This window comes from Elephantulus edwardii, unplaced genomic scaffold, assembly GCF_000299155.1.
Source record: "Elephantulus edwardii isolate Elephantulus edwardi_28Jun2011 unplaced genomic scaffold, EleEdw1.0 scaffold00403, whole genome shotgun sequence".
NCBI classification, from domain to species: Eukaryota; Metazoa; Chordata; class Mammalia; order Macroscelidea; family Macroscelididae; genus Elephantulus; species Elephantulus edwardii.
Window position 1 is genome coordinate 859,134 of NW_006400153.1, and position 20,005 is coordinate 879,138.

The 20,005-nt window shown below is 43.7% G+C and overlaps 1 protein-coding gene across 1 annotated transcript in view; it reads left to right on the plus strand.

Moving 5' to 3' along the window:
* Positions 1-20,005, plus strand: part of LOC102877386 (tetratricopeptide repeat protein 23-like) — a 204,662-nt gene that overhangs the window by 127,516 nt on the left and 57,141 nt on the right. The window contains exon 7 of the mRNA XM_006902390.1: positions 1,302-1,407. Within this exon, the coding sequence (XP_006902452.1) occupies positions 1,302-1,407 (106 nt within the window). The remainder of the gene's footprint in view (positions 1-1,301; positions 1,408-20,005) is intronic.

Consider the following 20,005-nt stretch of genomic DNA (forward strand, 5'->3'; position numbering starts at 1 on the left):
AATGAGCATTTACAGAGATTTTGTATTTCCATTCATTCATTGCTGTACTTCTCTCCCTGCCCATCCCTCCCCCCTCCCCAGTTCGCTCCTCTCTTTCAAAAGTAAAAGAAACACTCCTTCCCTAGTACACAATCCCCCCGCACCCCTCCCACCACCCCAAGTACATTCCACTATGCAACCTTAATTGTGGACTCTTGTGATAACCATAAGACCCTATCATACATCGCTTTTAAATTATTCACTCCCTCATCTGTTTCAGTGCAGTATACACAATTTATCCAGTTTTTCTCAGTCTTACCCCAACCCTGATATCAGTCCCATTTTACAACAGTGGCACCATGCAATATTTGTCCTTTTGCATCTGAGATACTTCACTCGGCATAATGTCCTCCAGGCTCACCTATTTTGAATAATATTGCATGAGTTCCTTGTTTTTCAATGCAGCGTAGTATTCCATTGTGTGAATATACCACAGCTTCTCTATCCATTCGTTTATTGATGGGGAAAGGATATATTTTTCAATGATTATAAGTTGATGTTCATTGAATACGTACATTTTTACATGCTTTACTGATTGATAGACTCTCAGCATAAGTTGCTGTTGTGTACCACTGAGTCAGAACCAACCTATAACTGACATTCCAGAGAGTTTTCAGAAGCAGTTAATCACACAGGAGGAGATTTCTCCCATGGGGAAGCTGGTAGATTCAAACCATATGCCTTTGTATTGGCAGCACAATTCCTTACTACTAAGCTGGTTGTTGTGTTGTTGATTGCCATCCAGTCAAGCAAGACTTGTAGCGACTTTATGAACAAAAGGTCTGAAGCCTTTCTACAACTCTCTTTCTATAACTATCATCATTTTATCAGTTCCTTTATCTTCATTTATCAAAGAGTTTTAGGAAGTGGATGTCACACCTCTTCCAAACTACTAAGCTACCCCTCCTTAAATGTCTGCCTTCTATCTGAAAGGTCAGGGATTTGAACTCCCTAGTTGCTTGATGGGATAGAGATAGGGCCATCTGCTCTATTTGGATTTACAACCTCAGAAACCCTATGAGATAGCTCTGTCCTCTGCTCTACAGGTCATTCTGACTCAGAATCAACCAGAAAGCTACACACTTAAACCATAGTGGCTATGTCAGGCCCTCTGTAATCAGAGTTCACTACACTCTCCACTACATGTCGCTTTTAAATAATTTCTTCCATCGTCCAGCTCTTTGCTTATCCCTGTAAGGACAGTTTCACTGATGCCAAGTTGTATAAACACATTTGTTTTGGATTTTTTTTTTTTCTGGCAGGCGCATTTCATCATCCTGAATAAATGCTCCTCTCAAGAAGAAGCTGCCGACTCTGCACACTTGGTGGCCCAGGCTGCTGTTACATCTGGGAGACCAGAGCATCATGGTGAGACCTGCCTTCCTGGGAGAGGGCCCTCTCTCTGTGCTGTGATCTGGCTGCTTTCCTGTGGGAAGGGTGGACCCTTCTGAATTCCTTTGTGAATTGGTCCAATCTTCTGCAGTTGGGTCTCTGTTCTTTCCCCAAAACTCTCCGGCCGGTGTCCTATAGTCTTCCCTCCAGTCTTTCACTTCTAAATACATCTAATCTTCATCCAGACACAGCTGCAACAAGTCCCAGAGAATTTGTACAGGGTTGATGGGGGAATCTGCTCTACTTTCAATGGTTTACAAAGATTGTTATAGCAGTACAGTAGCAACAGAGGTGTCATGGAGACCACCACCCCAGAGCAAGCTATCATTTAGGATGAACTTACATCATTTCAAGATTCCAAAAGTAAATAACATTTACAACACATGTGGTTTTACTGAGCTTCCACATAATAGAACAGTGATCTTCAGGAAATCATTGCCAAAAAAATAAATTAGAAAAAGAGAATTCCTTGCCTATCTTTCTCCCACAGAGCATCTGGTGGGCTCAAACTGTCTACCATTGGGTTGGCAGCACAACTCCCTATTTCTGACCTACCAGTACTCCTAATGCATACTGTTAAGTATAAAGGCAATAGCATTAGGGACAGTGACAAACTGGTGACCTCACACTCTTCAAAAGTGGGCAGCTACTCTTGTACTTAATTACTGGGATAAAGAAATAAATTACCTAAACCGGCAAGTCAGGAGTGAATTAAAAATAGAGAGCAACAACAACGTACCCACACTTTGTTCGCCTCCTCTGAGTACCTCCACTATCAGAATCATTGTTCATTTGGTGGCAGCCGTGGAGAGGGCTGGGGAGATGAGTGACTGGGGCCAACATTTGAGATTCAGGTTGCAGTCTGGCCCTCCCTGTGTGTGCACTGTGTGGTGTCTCCAGTGCACAAGTGTGGACTGTATTTTCCTCTAGGAGCAGGGCCAAGATGAACCCAGTCAGAAGCTCCAGTGAGCCCTGGTAAGTCTTGCCCACCATTTCTCATTGTGCCTGATTCTCAAAGTATCTGTGCCAGGCCCTTAGTGTCAATGAGAAAACTTACCCAGGTGATGTTTCATCAGGTCTCTGCTGGCCGATACAGAAAAAAAGGGAAAGAAGTGGGGAAGTTAGAACCTGTCTTATCTAATAACTAAGACCTTGTTTCATTTGTGCCATTGTTGCCATGTTTGCTGAGCTTGCCTATGATCATGTTTCTTAGTGGAGTAGGGCAGACTATGAAAAGATAAGGTAAAAAGCAATTTCACTTTTCAAGAAGGCAGCTGCCAAAGTCTAGTAAGGAGCATGGATGGGTAATTATATCCTAGTAAGTTGTGCCAAGAAATCTGGAGAACAACCACTTGGCCAACTGACTGGAAGAGATCTATATTTGTTCCCATTCCAAAGAAAGGTGACCCAACTGAGTTTGGAAACTACAGAACAGTGTCATTGATTTCACATGCAAGCAAGATTCTACTGAAGATCATTCAAAAACGATTAGAACAGCACATCAGCAGAGAACTGCCGGAAGGCCAGGCTGGGTTTAGAAGGGGTCACGGTACTAGGGATGTTGTTGCTGATGTTAGATGGATCTTGGCTGAAAGCAAGGAATACCAGAAGAATGTCTATCTGTGTTTCATTGATTATGCAAAGGCATTTGACTGTGTGGATCATAACAAACTGTGGCTGACTCTGAGAAGAATGGGAATCCCAGAACATTTAATTGTGCTAATAGGAAACCTATACTTGGACCAAGAGGCAGTAGTCAGAACAGAGCAGGGTAACACTGCATGGTTCAAAATTGGGAAGGGTATACGCCAGGGATGCATCCTGTCTCCATACCTTTTCAACATGTATGCAGAGCAGGTTATCCGAGAGGCTGGGCTCTATGAGGAGAATTGTGGCATCAGGATTGGTGGAAGGTCTATTAACAATCTCCGTTATGCAGATGACACAACCCTGCTTGCTGAAACTGAGGAGGACCTCATGCACTTGCTGCGAAGGGTCAAGGACTGCAGCCTTCAGTATGGACTGAGGCTCAATGTCAAGAAGACAAAGATTCTCACCACTGGACCAATTGGCAGCATCAGGATGGATGACGAAGAGATTGAGAGTGTTCACAGCTTCAGTTTGCTCGGCTCCACAGTCAACACTCTTGGCACCAGCAGTCAGGAAATCAAAAAGCGTATCGCGATGGGAAAGTCTGCTGTCAGGGACCTCTCTAAAGTACTCAGGAGCAACAGTGTCTCTCTGGAGACTAAGGTGCGCCAGATACAGGCCATGGTCTTTGCAACCGCTTGTTATGCATCAGAGAGTTGGACAATGACTAGGGAGGACAGAAGGAGAGTGGATGCTTTTGAGCTGTGGTGCTGGAGAAGGGTACTGAATGTACCATGGACTGCCAGGAAAACAAACAGATTCATCTTGGAGAGGATTAAACCAAGCTACTCCTTGGAGGCAAGGATTCTGGGGCTTCGTCTGACATACTTTGGACATGTTGCCAAGAGTGATGGGTCCTTGGAGAGGGACATCATGCTTGGGAGGGTGGAGGGACAGCGCAGGAGGGGAAGACCCTCTATGAGATGGATTGATTCGGTGACTGGGGTAATCGGGATGGGTGTGTCAGAGGCGGTGCGGTTGGCGCAGGATAGAGCAGGGTTTAGGGTTGTTGTGCATAGGGTCGCTATGAGTTGGAAACGACTCGACGGCACATAACAACAACAACAATACAGAGCGTGGAAGGGTAATCAAAGTCTAGAAAGGAGCGTAGAGTCTAGAAAGTCCCATAAGGAGAGTGGATGGGTAACCAAAGTCCAGTAAGGAGCGTGGATGGGTAACCAAAGTCCAGTAAGGTGAGTAGATGGGTACTCAAAGTCTGGTAAGGAGCATGGGTGGTTAATCAAAGTCTGGTAAGGAGCGTGGATGGTTAATCAATATTTGGTAAGGAGCATGGAAGGGTAACCTAGATGGCAACCTCCATTCATTTCACTCGGTCATCATGAAACATGTTCAGCATAGCTGCTTCCCAGATTTGTACATATTTTGTCCCTGAGCTTCATGGTTTTATGTTTCACCCTTAGGTCTTTCATACACTTTAAGTTAGGTTTTGTGTATAGTATAAGATGTGAATGCTGTTCAGTTTTCTATAGGTAAATGTCAGGTTTTGACAGCACCATTTGTTAAAGAGGCTGTCATTTCCCTGTTTGATGAGTTTTATTTCCTTGTCAAATATCAATTGACCACAAGTGGACAGATTGATTTCTGATTTCTTGATTCTATTCTATTGGTCTGTTTGTCTGTCATTCCACCAATCCCATGCTGTTCTGCTCACTGTGGCTGAATAGCAGGTTTTGAAATCAGGGAGTATGATGCCTCGTATTTAATTTTTCTTTTTCAGAAAAGCTTTGCTTATTTGAGTTTTTCCCCTTTTCCAAATAAACTGGAAATTGTCTTTTCTATATCCAAGAAGAATGAGTGTGGTATCTATATTGGGGTTTCCTTGAACCTGTAGATTCTTTTGGTAGTATTGTCATTTTCACAATTCTGTATCTTCCTATACTTGAACAGGAAACATTTTTCTATTTAATTAGATCTCTTCCTTGGAGAGGGTCATCATGTTTGGTAGGGTGGAGGGACAGCGCAGGAGGGGAAGGCCCTCTATGGGCTGGATTGATTTAGTGACTGGGGTAATTAGGATGGGTGTATGGGAGACGGTACGATTGGCACAGGACAGAGCAGAGTTTAGGGCTGTTGTACATAGGGTCTCTATGAGTCACAAGCGACTTGACAGCACATAACAACAACAACAACAACAATTGTTTCTTTTAGGGAACTCCAGTGTTTAGTGGTAAAGAACTGTGCTGTCAATAAGAAGGCACACTGTTCAAATCCATCAATTGCTCCACAGGAGAAAGATGGGCAGGCTCTTCACACGCAATTTATTGCCTCTGAAAACTAACTGGAGGATCAGCTATGGGTCAGTTTCCACCTTGATAATACAGAACAACAACAAGGGCATGGCTGGATGTTTATTCTCCCGTGGCTTGTATGTTTCTGTGAGATTGGAAGCTATGCCACCAATATTTGAGATACCACCAGGTCCACAATGGTAGGCAGGTTTCAATGGAGCATGCAGATAAAGGCCAACTAGAAAGAAGGTCCTGACAGTCTGTTTCTAAAAATCAGTCCGTGAAAACCTTAGTCACAACAGAACATTGTCTGGCTTTTTTGCACTGAATACATCATCAGGAAGGATGAATCACTGGATGAAGCCATTTTGTTGGTGAAGTAGAGGGGTAGTATGGGTGAGAAAGGCCAGTTGTCAGGTAGTCTGGCTCACTGTTAGATTGGAGCATGCTTACTGTCATGCAGATGGCGTAGGACCAGGCAATGTTTATTTCATTCTGTTGTACCATGAGACAGAATCCACTTGACAGCAGCTGTCTACCTATCACCCTACCTACCATCTACCTACCTTTCGGCCTTTCTATCTGCCTACCTGTAGAACACTTGTGGTCCAGTGATTAAGCACTTAGCTGCTAACCAAAAGGTCATCATTTCAAAGCCCCTAGGTGCTCCTTAAGAAGAAGAGATGGGCATTTATATAGAGATTCAATTGACTGACTCATTGTTGTTGAGTCAGAACCAACCCACAGCTGGCCTGCCAGTGGGTTTTCAGAGGCTATAAATTGTATTCAAAGAGATTACCCATCTGTGCCTTCAGAGCAGTTGTGAGAGTCTAACTTCCTGCCTTTGGCTTGGCAGCTCCCTACTTACTAGGCCACCAGAGCTCCCAGTGGAAAGATTTGCAGACTTGGAAATCCCATGGGCCAGTCCTACTCTAGCCCATGGCCTCACTCTGAGTCAGAATCTACTGAGCAGCACTAAACTCACCTATCTATCATATATCTATATACCTAAAAGGAGACCAAACCCTTTAGTGTGTCTGTCTACAACCCACCATGGCTCACTTGCAGACATGGCCTCATGACCTGGGCTTTGGTCCATCCTGGTCTGAAAGTCCTGGGCACATCCCACTGCAGTCTTGGGGAGCTGCGTGGGGAGGTGCTGAGCTCTATCTTGTGTTTGTGCTTGAGTACAAAAAAATGGCATCTTTCTTTCCTAAAAAAAAAAAAAAAAGAAACTTTTAAGAAGAAATATTTCTTGTCCATGGTTTTTAGGAGGCTTCTTGCTGAATGCCTATTGAAGGCCTTACCTCCTGCCATCAAAACCACGTGGCCCAGAAGCAAGTATGCAGGCTTCAGGGGATCTCACTGTGCTGTGCCCATCCCTGCTCCATGCAGAACTGCCCTAGAAGTCACCAGGCGTGGTGATTGCATAAGGATTCCCAATTCGGCTCCTGAGATGCCATGACCTGAGCCTGGCCAGCTTCCCAGAGCAGCCACTGACAAACTTGGTATTAATTGCTCTCCTCAGCCCTGCTAAAGCCCTGCCTTGGCCTTATGTTTATAACGCTTCTCCTAAATAAGATGAAAATGAGATGGTGCTGAAGCCAAGACTGGATAAACCTCTGGGAGGCAGAGCCTGCTAAACATACACAGCCTTGTTTGGAAATGGCCCATCTGAGCAGCTTGCAGTCTCCAGGCTCCAGCAGCTGAGGGGCTGATGCTCTTAGACTGGCATGATCTCTGCCCTTCAGAGTCTTGTGGAAGAGGGTAGAATCCTGGCTTTGTGCACCAGTATCAGGGTATAATCCCCAATACACAATACACTTCCTCATGTCCTGCTCGTCCTAGCCTTTACCCACAGTGGTGTTGGGTAAAGTCGTCAAATCAACTGTAACTCATAGCAAGCCTGATAACCAGCAGATCAGAACCTTACAGTAGCTGTGGGGTAGATGAGTGTCTGAAGTGACATGCTGTGGCTCCCAGAGTCCCCTTCCCCTTCCCCCAGCCCTGTGTTCTCTCACTTCTTCCTCCTGGCCCTGCCCTCTTAGCTTGTCCCATACAGACCATGACCATGTGCTTTAAAAAGACCAGAATCTAATAGAAACCATAGTCAAGTGTCCCTCCTTAACTGTCCCTCTGCCCACTGTGAGGCCTACAGGCATGGGCAGTGCTGTAGGTGGGCAGCCAGTGCACACCATGGCTGACCCTGCCCACTCATCACGCTCCCTTCCGCTCACCGTTAGCCTTCCTGCCTGCTCGAGTTCTGTCTGTTAGAGCCCTGTCCATTCCTTACACAGAATGCCCCTCAAGCCTGAGCGTGGCAGATGTCAGTGCCAATGTTCTGTACCCCGCTGAAGAAGAGAAACTCTGTGGGGAGTGCAAGGCAGGCGGTGAGGCAGAGGAAAGGAGGGGAGCTGAGTTGGAATGTCTCTGGGAAACTTCCAGAGAGCCAGCTCCTGCAGGGTTGCTCAGTGAGTTAGAGGAAAGGCAAGGCTTCAGCAGAGCTCAAGTGTTTGTACTTCCCCCACTTCAGAACTGGAGAGTGCCCAGCAAAGTGGCTCTGTGGGGGCCACAGTTTTCAGAGATCCCTAGAGGAGAGGCTCTGGTGGAAAGCTGATGGGAGCTTTTAGGGTTGACATCCCATAGTTATGAGTTATGAGTCGTTGAGTCACCTGTGACTCATAGCACTCTGAACCCTGACCTCTCCTGAGCCAATCTGAAGGTCTCCAGTACACCTATCTCCATTATCCCAGTCACTGTGTCAGTCCATCTCATCCAGGGTCTTCCTCTACTGTGTTGTCCCTTCACCCTTCCAAGCAAGATGTCCTCCAAGGACTGTTTCCTCCTAGTATGTTCTCTAAAGTATGTGAGATAGGGCTTCAAAATCCTAGCCTGCAGAGAGAAACTTGGTTTCATTCTTGGTATTCCATGGTATGTTCAGTACTCTTCACCACCACAACTCAGACATCAATTCTTTTACTGCCATTTTTATTCATGTCCAGCTCTCTGATGCATAGCAAGTAATTGCAAAGACCATGGCTTAATAGCAGTATGCTTTGTTTTTTGTTTCTGCTAACTGAAAGCTCAGTGGTTCGAATCCACCAACCACTCTTTAGGAGACTGATGGGCAGTCTCCTAAGGTTCACAACCTCAGAGCCCCAAAGGAGGATAGCTATGAGTAGTGGGTGTAGGATTCAGAAGAGTAATAGTTCTGTTCTGTACCCACAGTCCATATGTCTGTCCACAGAAAGGCATCCTGGAGCAGGACTGGAGCACCCCAGCATTGTTTGCAAATTCCTTGAGTCCAGTGCAGCTTCGTTGGTGAGCGAGGGTAAATCACAGGAGCCTTACTGCAGCCACTTGTGAAAGTTTCTCAGTCAAACATAGGCTGTTCACAACCTGACTTGTCCAGAAGGATTTCTCAGGAAGCTTATAGAAAAATGCAGCTACTTCAGCAACATGAGCTCTTAGAGCAGTGAGCACTGATTTTCTTAGAAATGGAACCACTAGAGGAGTGGCCCTATGGTGACACTGAGCCTCAAAGGTTCCTAATCAGCTTCCTACTGGGAAGACGTTGAAGGCTGTCAGAGTCCAGTGAGGACAGGGGCCCTCACTGAGCTATCTCAGCATCAGGCTCTCACAGGCCCTTGTGGAAATCTTTTTAGCCTCCCATATCTGCCCCTACCTCAGTCACCACCCTTCACTGACTAGAGATGGGCAGGGCCTCCTCAGGCCACAAGCAACATCCACCACCCCCAGAAGCCAAGTCCCAGGCCCACTGCTGGTTCTGTACAAGGGTACTCCCTGGGTGACTACTTGTTGGGGTCACAGAAGCCTGTAAGTTTCCCAACCTGTCCAGTTCTAGAATCCCCAAAATCCCTGAGGAGGCCCTGGACTAGTAGGTACCTAAGTCAGCAGCCTGTGTAGAACCATAGCTGCCACCTGTGAGGCCAAAATGGATCCAGTCTCTTTGTTTGCTGGGTGGTTTAGCTCCTCTGCATTAATGTCAGGCTTGAATCTGAGTTTCCAGAATAAATCCTTTGGTCTCTTAGTGTTTTTGCATCTAAGAGAAGAGACTGTTTCCCTGAGACTGTTAAAAAGGGGAATTATCACATTGTGCATAGCATCCACTTCCTTAATAAAAGCTTTCCTCCTTGTTCCAATGCTCCTGCCTAGCACACCCCCAAGGACATTCTTTAAAAAGCTGACTGCCAAGGGGGCACACTGTTCTAACATTTGTTTTGTTCTTTGAATGAAGCAGTGTTCTTTAGCCTGTCTTTGTACATCTGCAAAGTGGCATAACTGAGTGGCCCAGAGTTCCCCTGGTGATTTGACCCCTCTCCCCAAAGACTATCTGAGCATTTTGTTGGGGTGAAAATGGGGAGAGCTTAAAGGCATTGGGGCACCTGTTGTGTGGGGCTCAGCTTTGCATGCTCAGTCATGCGTCTGTGTTTGACAAAATGACCTCACCCCTTGCTGAGCCAGCAGTATCAGGCCTTTGGGTGATTCTGCTACCATGTGGAAAGGTGCTCACACTTCCGTCTCACTGTGAACAAGCTCCAGGGCATGAGGTGATGTACTGCCTTTCCACACAATGATGGCTTTCTGTCCTTGTCTCAGCCCTAGATGGACCTGAGGGGCCCTCACTGGCATATTGTCTTAGTATCTAGTTTCTGCTTGTCAGGAATTCCACTCTGCAGCAGTCATGGCATTAGATTTGTTCTCCCCACAAAGGTTCATCATGTGGTTTCTAATTCACAGCATTAATTTGGGAATAAAAATGTGGTTTCTGGTTCACAGCATTAATTTGGCGATGAGTAGTGGTACAAACAAACCAGCCAGGGTCTTGCTGTAAGGAAAGAGGACAGTGTGGCGTTGAATATGTATGAGTGACACTGTAAGTGGCTGCACTTGATATTCCCCTGTTCCCAGGCTCCAGGCCACTGTTATAAATTAGACCTTCACAGAGCTTCCGGACCCTGAGATGTGGCCACTTTGTGTGACAGGGGACCTTTGACTAGAGACCTTCTGGGGACAGTAGTAGGAGACATCTAGGAATTCAGAGATGCTGAGGACTCAGCCATAAAGGGAGAGAGGAAACTGGGAAGCAACAACTTTTAGAAGCCTTACGTCGGGGCACAGAATCTTGGGCGTGGCATTCTGCATCTCTCAAGCAGTAGCCAGTCTGAATTGTAACAATAAATTTCCTTCTCTGTCTTCTTACCTCAATCCAAGAGCCACATGCACATTAATTAGCATCACCTTCAGAAAATATAAACGATCTCCCTAAATTGGAATTCACAAGCCATTTGCATATTAACTTGAATTAGCTAAGCAATTTAATCTGAGAAAAACCCTTACGTAATTATAATTATAGAGACCCTATGAACATTAGATAGAGAGAGCTCTGTTGACCTAGTGGACAGAAACTGACGCTACCAAGCCCAATGGAATTGATTTTAATCTGCGGCCCTCAGACCTGGTTTAAATAGTTTTTTGGCAAACATTCTTGAAGTGGTATAGCACTGGTCTGTGCATTGCTGTACGGAGGTAACTCGTGGTTGCTGTGATTCTAAACACTGTTACATTGATGTGCCAAATGCGATAATTGTTACCCATGGTGGACAGTGTTTGGCAGAACTTCCTGATTAAAGCAAACTTTGAAGCAGTAGTGGCATCCACTTTCGAAATGGCTTGCCTCTGGAAACTCTATGAACATGGAGAAATGACCAAAGTTATACAAGTGTTCAGGTCTTTCATTCATAGGGTTGCTATGAGTTGTCTACACTCATCAGCACTTAATAACAACAACAACATGAACAGCAGACCTGAATCCTGTCCTATCCTGTGCTGTCCTCAGCAGCTCTGACACCCTTGAGCCCACTGTTCCTGTCCTTGTGTCTATCCATCTCATTGACAGTCTTTCTCTCTGTCATTGACCCTCCACATTTCCAAGCATGAAGTCTTCAATCACTTCATCTTTGGCTTCAGTGGTTGGTGCCTATACTTGAATATAGTTATATTAATAGGTATTCCTTTATGTGTATAAATAATATCCTATCATTCACAGCCTTGTACTTCAGGATAGTCTTGAAATGTTCTATATGACTATGAATGCAACACCATTAGAAACAAAGGGTAGTATTCAAAGGACAGCTTGAAAAGACAAGGGAAAGTCTTATAATGAAATGTGTAAAGAGCTAGAGTTAAGAAACCTAAAGGGAAGAACACACTTGGCATGTCTCATACTGAAAGAATTGGAGAACAAATTGAAGCTGCCAGTTGCAATATTGAAAGATTCTATTGGCAAATGATGCAGGAAGTCTCAAAAGAAGATGGAAGGAATAGAGTCACTGTACCAAAAAAATTGTTCAACACTGAACCATTTCAGGAAGTAGATTATGTTCAAAAACAAATAGCACTGAAGAAAAACTTAAAACTACACTAAAGACCTTAGCAAAAAAAAAGAAAAGAAAAGAAACTCAAGCTAAATTCAGAAGAGACCATGGAACAAGGGATATCATTGCTGATGCCAGATGTGTCTTTGCTGAGAGCAGAAGTTATAGAAAGATGTTTATTTATGTTTTATTGATTATGCATTAAAAAATATGATTAACATTAAATAGAATAGGAATCCCAGAACTCTCAAAATAAACGTAGATAAAGAAGCTGGGGCTGAGCGGGGGTGGCTAGGTAGGAGAGAAGTGCAGCAATGAATGAATGGAAATCCAAAATCTCTGTAAATGTTCATTAAAATTATTAAAATTTAAAAAATTACAAAAAAAGAAGAATGTAAAAAAATAAGAAGAAGAAATAGACGATAAGACGATAATTTTTAAAAAGACGATTGAAGACAACATGAATGCAAAGAAGTGAACTAAGAGAACTCTAATTGATGCTTTGTAAGAAAGGGGAAACAGAACAGGAAGCAGACCAGTCTTATGATTTCAACTAGACACAATCTCTCAAGTACCCTATGATGTCATTTTCTAAATTAATATGAATGAGTCAAAAGTCAGTGAAAGGCTCAACTCTGTGTTCTCTGGCCTTGAGTGGAATATTAGAAATTTTGGTGCCGTATAGATAAAATGTTCTCTTTGTATATTTGTTTTCTAACCAAGGAAATAATCCATCAGGCTTGAATATCCCCATCCCTCCAATGATGTTCCAAACAGCGGGTGCTTATTTAGGATGTGATGTGAATTTTTGCTGAGACTCCATGGCGAAACAGTATTTGTTTACTGCCATGACCATGTTATAAATTTATTATTTTCTGACTTATTCAGTCATTGTATGGGAAATCTTTCTTTATGCAGATAAAATAAATAATTTATTTCTTAAAAAAAAAAGGAGAAGCTGTTGTCCAAACAGAAAAAAGAGAACACTACATAGTTTAAAATCAGGAAAGATATGTGTCAGGATTGTATCCTTTCTCTAATTCTATTCAATCTATACACTGAGCAAATCATCCCAGAAGCTGGATTATATGAAAATGAGCATGGCATCGCGATTGGAAGAAGACTCATCAACAACCTGGTTTATGCAGATGACATAGCCTTGCTTGCAGAAAGTGAGGAGAACTTAAAGCACTTGTTGCAGAAGTTAGAAGACTATATATATTCTTCAACATGGACTACATATCAACATCAAAACCATAAATTCTTACTAGATTGATAGATGGAAAAAAAGACTAAAGTTTTCAGTGATTCTATTCTGCTTGGACCCACAATCAACACCCATGGTAACAGCAGTCAACAAATCAAGAGCCAAATTGCATTTGGCAAGTATACTTTTAAGGTTCTCTTGAAAGTGAACCTAAACCAAGCCACGGGCTTTTTAGTTATTTCCTATGCGTGTCAAAGTTGGAGCAGAATAAGTATGACAGAAAAAAAAAAAATCAGTGCCACTGAATTGTGTTATTGGAAGCCTGTGAATTGCCAAAAGAACAAACAAGTCTATCTAGGAGGCAAGGGTGGGGAAACTTCATCTCACATACTATGAGCACGTTTTCAGGAAGGACCAGCTTTTGGAAAAAGATGCTATGCTGGGAAAGTTAGAGGGTCAGAGGCTGAGTGGAAGACCATCAATAAGATAAATTGACCCAGTGACAGTACCAATGGATTTGATCATATCCAAAATCTTGAATATGGCACAGGATAGGGCAAGATTCAGATCTCTTCTTCATGGGGTATCTGTGAGTTGAAGTTGACTGGACCACCCACACCTAAAAACAACATTTGCCTCAGGGGCTGAAAAATTGTACAATTCCTGACTAATACTGTTGAGCATTTGTGGTCCAACACTCTGTATGAGGATCTTGATGAAAAGGGAAGAAATGAGAAAGAGTTCTAATTTTCCTGGAATCCATAGTTTTGGTTTGGTGACATTGGGATGACCCATCAGGCCTTCCGCCTTAAGATTTCCTTGTATTTATTTTTTAAATTGGTTTTTATTCAATCATCCCTATAAATTATATCATATAGTAAATATCAATTACAATTATTATTGTTGTTATTAGGGGCCATTGATTCTCCTGCAAGACCCTATATGTCTGGACTCTGCTCTATCCTGAGCTACACTCACTGTCTCTGACACACCTACATGCATTACCTCAATTATTGTGTCAGTTTATCTCATACAGGGTCTTCCTCTCCTATGTTGTCCCTCCACTGTTTCAAGCATGATGTCCTTCTCCAGGGATGGTTCCTCTTGATCATATGCCTAAAATATATGAGACAGAGTTTCAAAATCCTTGCTTCCAAGGAGCAGCCTGGTTTTACCCTCTCTAGGATAAACAATTTGTTCTCTTGGCAGTCCATGTTCAATACTCTGCTTCAGCACCTTAACTCAAAGGCATCAATTCTTTCATCTTTGGTCATTGTCCAGCTCTCTGATGTATAGCAAGTAATTGCGAAGACCATGGCCTGAATCAGTCGTACATTAGTCTCCAGACTGACATCATTGCTCCTCAGCAGCAGAGCAATTTCGTCTTTTGATTTCTTCATTTCTGGTGTCCAGATTGTTGACTAGAACTGATCATGCTGAAATTGTTAACAACTTCAGTACCCTTTCCATCTGTCATAGTGGTGCCAGTTACAATTATCAATGCCTTTTATCACAAGGTTTCCTAAAATCTTTACTGTACCTGGCCTATTACCCCACCTATCCTTCCACTGCCCTAGTATTTCCACCCCCTTCTCTCCCTCTCTCCCTCTTCCTTTGAACAGTTTTACATGTCCTGTTGGAAGTTGTTAATTTCAACACCAGTACTATCTGTCCATTTTTTCCAGACTTATCCTCCCTTCTTCTGATACTTTACAGTGTTCATTGTACATTTTATATCTGTTCTCCTTACCCTCACCCCCACCCTCAGTCCCCAGTGCTTTTCCACAGTAGAGATCTTATACAGTGTTTGTCCTTTTGTGACTGAGTTATTTCAGACAGCAAAATGTCCTCTAAGCACATCCATGTTGTGTTGTGGTTTATGAGCTCTGCAATATGTTTTAATGCTTTTTGTGACTGAGTTATTTCAGACAGCAAAATGTCCTCTAAGCACATCCATGTTGTGTTATGGTTTATGAGTTCTGCAATATGTTTTAATACTGCACTGTATTTCACTGTATGAAAGTATTACAATTTCTTTCTTATCATTTGGACTCTTTACATTTTCTTATTTTTGTGAATGATGTTGCAATAAACATAGATGTACATATATCTGTCTCTCACCTCTGATTTCACTGGCTTATATTCCCAGTAGTAGGATATGAGGTCAAATAGGATTTCTATTTTCACCTTTTTGAGGAAACACCAAACTTCCTTCCAAAGCAGTTGTACCATTTTACATTCTCACCAGTAGTTCATGAAAGTTCCAATTTCTGCATCCTTACCAATATTTATTATTTGCTGTCCAGGTAAGATGGTATCTCATTGTTATTTTCATTTGCATCTCTCTAATTCTCAGACATCCTTCTAGGTGGTATAGCACTGGTCTGTGCATTGCTGTAGAGAAGTGGCTTGTGGTTGCTGTGATGCTTAACACTGGGACACTGGTGTGACAAACGTGGTAGTGATTACCCATGGTGGACAGTGTTTGCTGGAGCTTCCCGACTAAAACAAGCCGGGAAGCAGGAGTGACATCCACTTCTGAAATGGCTTGCCTCCGGAAACTCTATGTACGAACAGTGCTCAGGCCTTTCGTTCAGTGTTGCTATGAGTCTTCTATGACTCGACGGCACCTAACAACAACAACAATTGCTAGTGCTTTCCTCCAGATTTTGTGACATAGACTGATGTGCACATCCACATTTTTTAATAATCTTCAGCAGTATTTTGCTTGCATGTGATATTAATTATATTGTTTGATAGAAGGGCAAGGAATATAACCATCAGTACATACTGCATATCAATGTAAAGAAAATAAAGATTCTTACCACTGACCAAGAGGCAGTGATGGATAGAGAGGAGATTCAAACTGTCAACAGCTTCATTTTCTTTGGATCCCTTGGTACCAGCAGGCAGCATCTGTTAGTTGAAACGTGATGATAGTATCTCATCAATTTTTGGGGCCTTATTTATTGCCAGTGTCTTTAGTGCAACTTCAATTTCTTCCTTAGTTACCACTGGCCCTTGTTCAGATGATACTTCCAGAAAGTTTCAGTGTCACTTTTTGGTACAATGACTCTGTGTATTCCCTCCATGTTCATTTGATGCTTCCTATATCACTTAACATAATGCCCATAGCATCTCTCAATATTGTGACTAGAGGCTTAAATTTGTTTTTCAGTTCTCTCAGCTTGAGAAATGCAGGCTGAGTTCTTCCCATTTTATTCTTCAATTCCAGCTCTCTGCACATTTCATTATAATACTTTGCTTTGTCCTCTTGAGCTGGCCTTTGAAATTTTCTGTTCAGCTCTTTTACTTGGGCATGTTTTCTCTTTTTTTGGCTTCTTGGAGCTCTAATGCAGTTTTTCAGAGTCTCTTCTGACATTCATTTTGGCTTTTTCTTTTCCCCCTGTCTTTGTAATGACATTTTGCTCTCTTCATGGATGATATCCTTGATGTCATTTCACAATTCATCTGGTCTTCAATCACTGATATTCAATACTTCAAACTTATTCTTTTTTAAAAAAACTTACAAAATGATACTAATTAATAGGTAAAATAAATGAATGGCATTTATGAACACATTAATTTAATATGGATCAATCTCAAAACATAATGGTAAGAGAAAACCCAAAATCTCAAAGGAATCCATAAACTATAATTCCATGTATATAAAATTAGAAAAGAGGTGACATATATGTTTTTGAAATACATAGATAATGAATGTATAAAAATGGGTACTGGTTCAGGAGGAAGGAGAAGAATATGATCCGTGGGGAGGGGCTGATAAATACTGCTTTGTTTTTTGGGGTTGATGGGTTCATAGGTATTACTTTTTTTTCTTTACTAGTTTATTTACAAAATTCAAATACAAATTTGAACAAATTCTTTCTTAATATGATTTTTAAATTAAGGTGGAATAGACCTCGGAGTAAAGCCCTAAGCTATAAAGTTCATAAGACACAAGCTGGGACCAAACTTAGAAGGCCTAGTCTATGGTATAAAGAGGCTGACAAATAAAGGCAGGAATGCAAAACCTGCAGATGATAAAATTGATGAGTGGAATTTTCTAATTAAATCCCTGTTCTCAAGAGCGTGCCTCGGCTGTCAAGCATGGCTCAAGTGCCGCTCTTGCCGCTACTGCTGCTGCCGGGAAAAATGCTGAGCACTCCCCAGCTGGGTGGGCGGCAGTGGTGAGGGTGGCGATGGGGACCCGCTTCGCGGGCGCGGTGGTGGCAGCCATGGCCCAGCTGGCTGACTACTTCATTGTGGTAGGCTACGACCACGAGAAGCCAGGACCAGCAGAAGGTCTGGGGGAAATAATTCAGAGATTTCCACAGAAGGACTGGGATGATACACCTTTTCCACAGGGAATTGAATTGTTTTGTCAGCCTGGTGGATGGCAGTTGTCCAGAGAGAGGAAGCAGCCAACATTTTTTGTGGTGGTCCTGACAGATATTGACGCAGATCATCGTTACTGCTCATGTCTAACCTTCTATGAGGCAGAAATCAACCTCCAGGGAACAAAGAAGGAAGAAATTGAAGGTGAAGAGGAAGTGTCTGGTTTAATTCAGCCCACGGAAGTGTTTGCTCCCAAAAGTTTGGTGTTGGTATCCAGATTAGATTATCCAGAAATTTTTAGGGCTTACCTAGGTTTGATCTATACTCTGTATGTAGACAGCCTGAATGTCTCCTTAGAAAGCCTCATTGTAAACCTTTGTGCCTGCCTTGGTCCAGTGGCTGGAGGATTTCAGAAGCTCTTTTCCTTGGGTGCAGGAGATAGACAACTGATCCAGACTCCCTTGCATGATGGTCTTCCTGTCATAGGCACTAGTGTGGCTCTCCTGTTTCAGCAGTTGGGATCCAAGATGGCGGCGGAGGCAGAGACAACATGGTGAGCTGTAGGAGCAGTGGACCACTTGGAGGAGGGCCACTATGGCCTTCCACAGAGCTCTGTTAATTGATAATTGAACAGTTAAACAGTTGATGACTGGTCTTCAGTGAAGACTGAGGCTCAACAACGAGAATTCAAGGATTCCCAAGGAGGAATGGGTGAGTCCTGCAGCTCCCAACCCCCTCCTGCTGAGACTGCACCGCACCGCCGCTGCCGCAGCTCCATGAGACTTCTGTTGCAGGAACCCAGGGATTCCCTCACCCAGAATGGATGGTAGGCACCAGGCCTCCCCGAGACTGGTGCAGCAGAGCAGCCACACTGCCACAAAGTGGACTTGTTCTGGGGAGAATTCTTGGAGCCAAGATGGTGGCATCAGGAGAAGCAGGTGGCCGCCCGCGGGAGACGTGCGCCCACCTGCTCATGGGAGATGTGCCCCAGCCACCTGCAGGTTTGCGTTTCCTTGGACAGGCCAGAGAAGAAGATCACCGATACAATGGATTGTTGAAAGTCACTGTGAGTTGTCTACTTGATGACACTTAACAGTGGCAGCATGTCCAACATGCATGACCGACATCCTAAATGCACCACATATTTTGATCTGTTGCATGCTTCTGCCAAAAGCTGTTTAGACCTGGGGGGAGTCTGTTCATAATTTTCTGGTTCCCTTTGCCATTTATAAAGGGGGAGGGCAGTGACACCTACTTCAAATTAGAGTATGACCATTTATGGAGGTGGTGGTAAAAGTGGTGGTGCTGGAATTGGGGGTGCTGTCCCTGGCCACACAGTCTTCGGTCAGGTGAGGGGTCCAGACTAGGGTGGGGGCAATTGGAGTGGGGGTGTACCAGCCAGCCCTCGGGGGGTGTTGCCCTGTTCGGGGCAGGCCGTCTTCAGCCCCCGGCTCGGGGTGAGCTGTCACGTCCTCTGCTCAGGGCGGGCCATCTTCAGCCCCCAGCTCAGGGCCAGCCATTACGGCCCTCAGGGTGAGCTCCTCGGTCCCCAGGTTGTGCCATCTGACCCCTGGGTAGAAAAAAATGCCTAGGGTATCCAGAGAATTTTATCTAGGCTACTTTCTGCCACCCTCTCCCCCAGTAAATCTGAAAGTAACACCCCCAAAGACCTTCTATTTGTAACTCACAAGTTTGTTCTCTCTAGGTTTGCTCCCTTTCCTATAGGTAACCCTAACACTGAGTTTTACTCCAGACCTGATCCTGAACTCAGTGCCAGTGACAAAAAGGAAATACAACTGCCAGCTAAGGAAGCAAAGGAGGATGGATCCTCTGACTTCAACCAGCCATCCCCACTGGACCCACCTGGGAAAAACACTTTGCAGTCCAGAGGGGAGCAAATGTCAGGCAAACATCTTCTTACAGAACAAGAAGGCAAGCAACTTTAACCCAAGACCACCAGTAAGGTGATAAAGTGTCCTCCCTTTCCCCCTTCACATCTACACCCCTGTTCAGCAAGAAGAAGCCAGAGAGTCTGCATCCAGTTCCCAAATCAATAAGACAGATGGTTTAATCACCATTGGAATATGCTTACCATTCTCTTGTAGCATCTGGTCCCCACTGGATCCTTTTCATTTCGTTCACCTGCTCCCCCCCACCAACCAGATTGTGCAGCTCTGCAAGTGCACCCCTGCAATTTTCATCCTGCCCATCCTCACCCTTCTTCCCCCAACCCTCACCTCCTTGTACTTCCAATATGTTTTTCCCAAACATATTTCTGTGCTCATCAGAACCTTTTTCCAACAGGATAAAAATAAAACCTAATGAATGGGGGGAAAAAACATTTGGCAATATCATTTCAGACAAGGGCCTCATAAAAAAAGTTTACAGAATACTACTGGACCTCCAGAAGGAAAAGACTATTAATTCAATTATGAAATGGACAAAAACATGGAAAGACTTTGCACAGATGAGACAGTTTCATGGCCAACAGACACATGAAGAAATGCTCAAAATTACTGTCAATAAGAGTAATGCAAATAAAAATCATAATAAAATACCATCTTAACCCAATAGCAGTGGCAAAGTTTAGCAGGGCTGTTGTTGTTGTTATGTGCCACCGAGTCACTTGCTACTCATAGCGACCCTATGTACAAGAGCTCTAAATGCTGTTCTATCCTGTGCCAACCTAGCCATCTCAAACGCACTTATTCCCACCGCTCCAGTCACAGAAT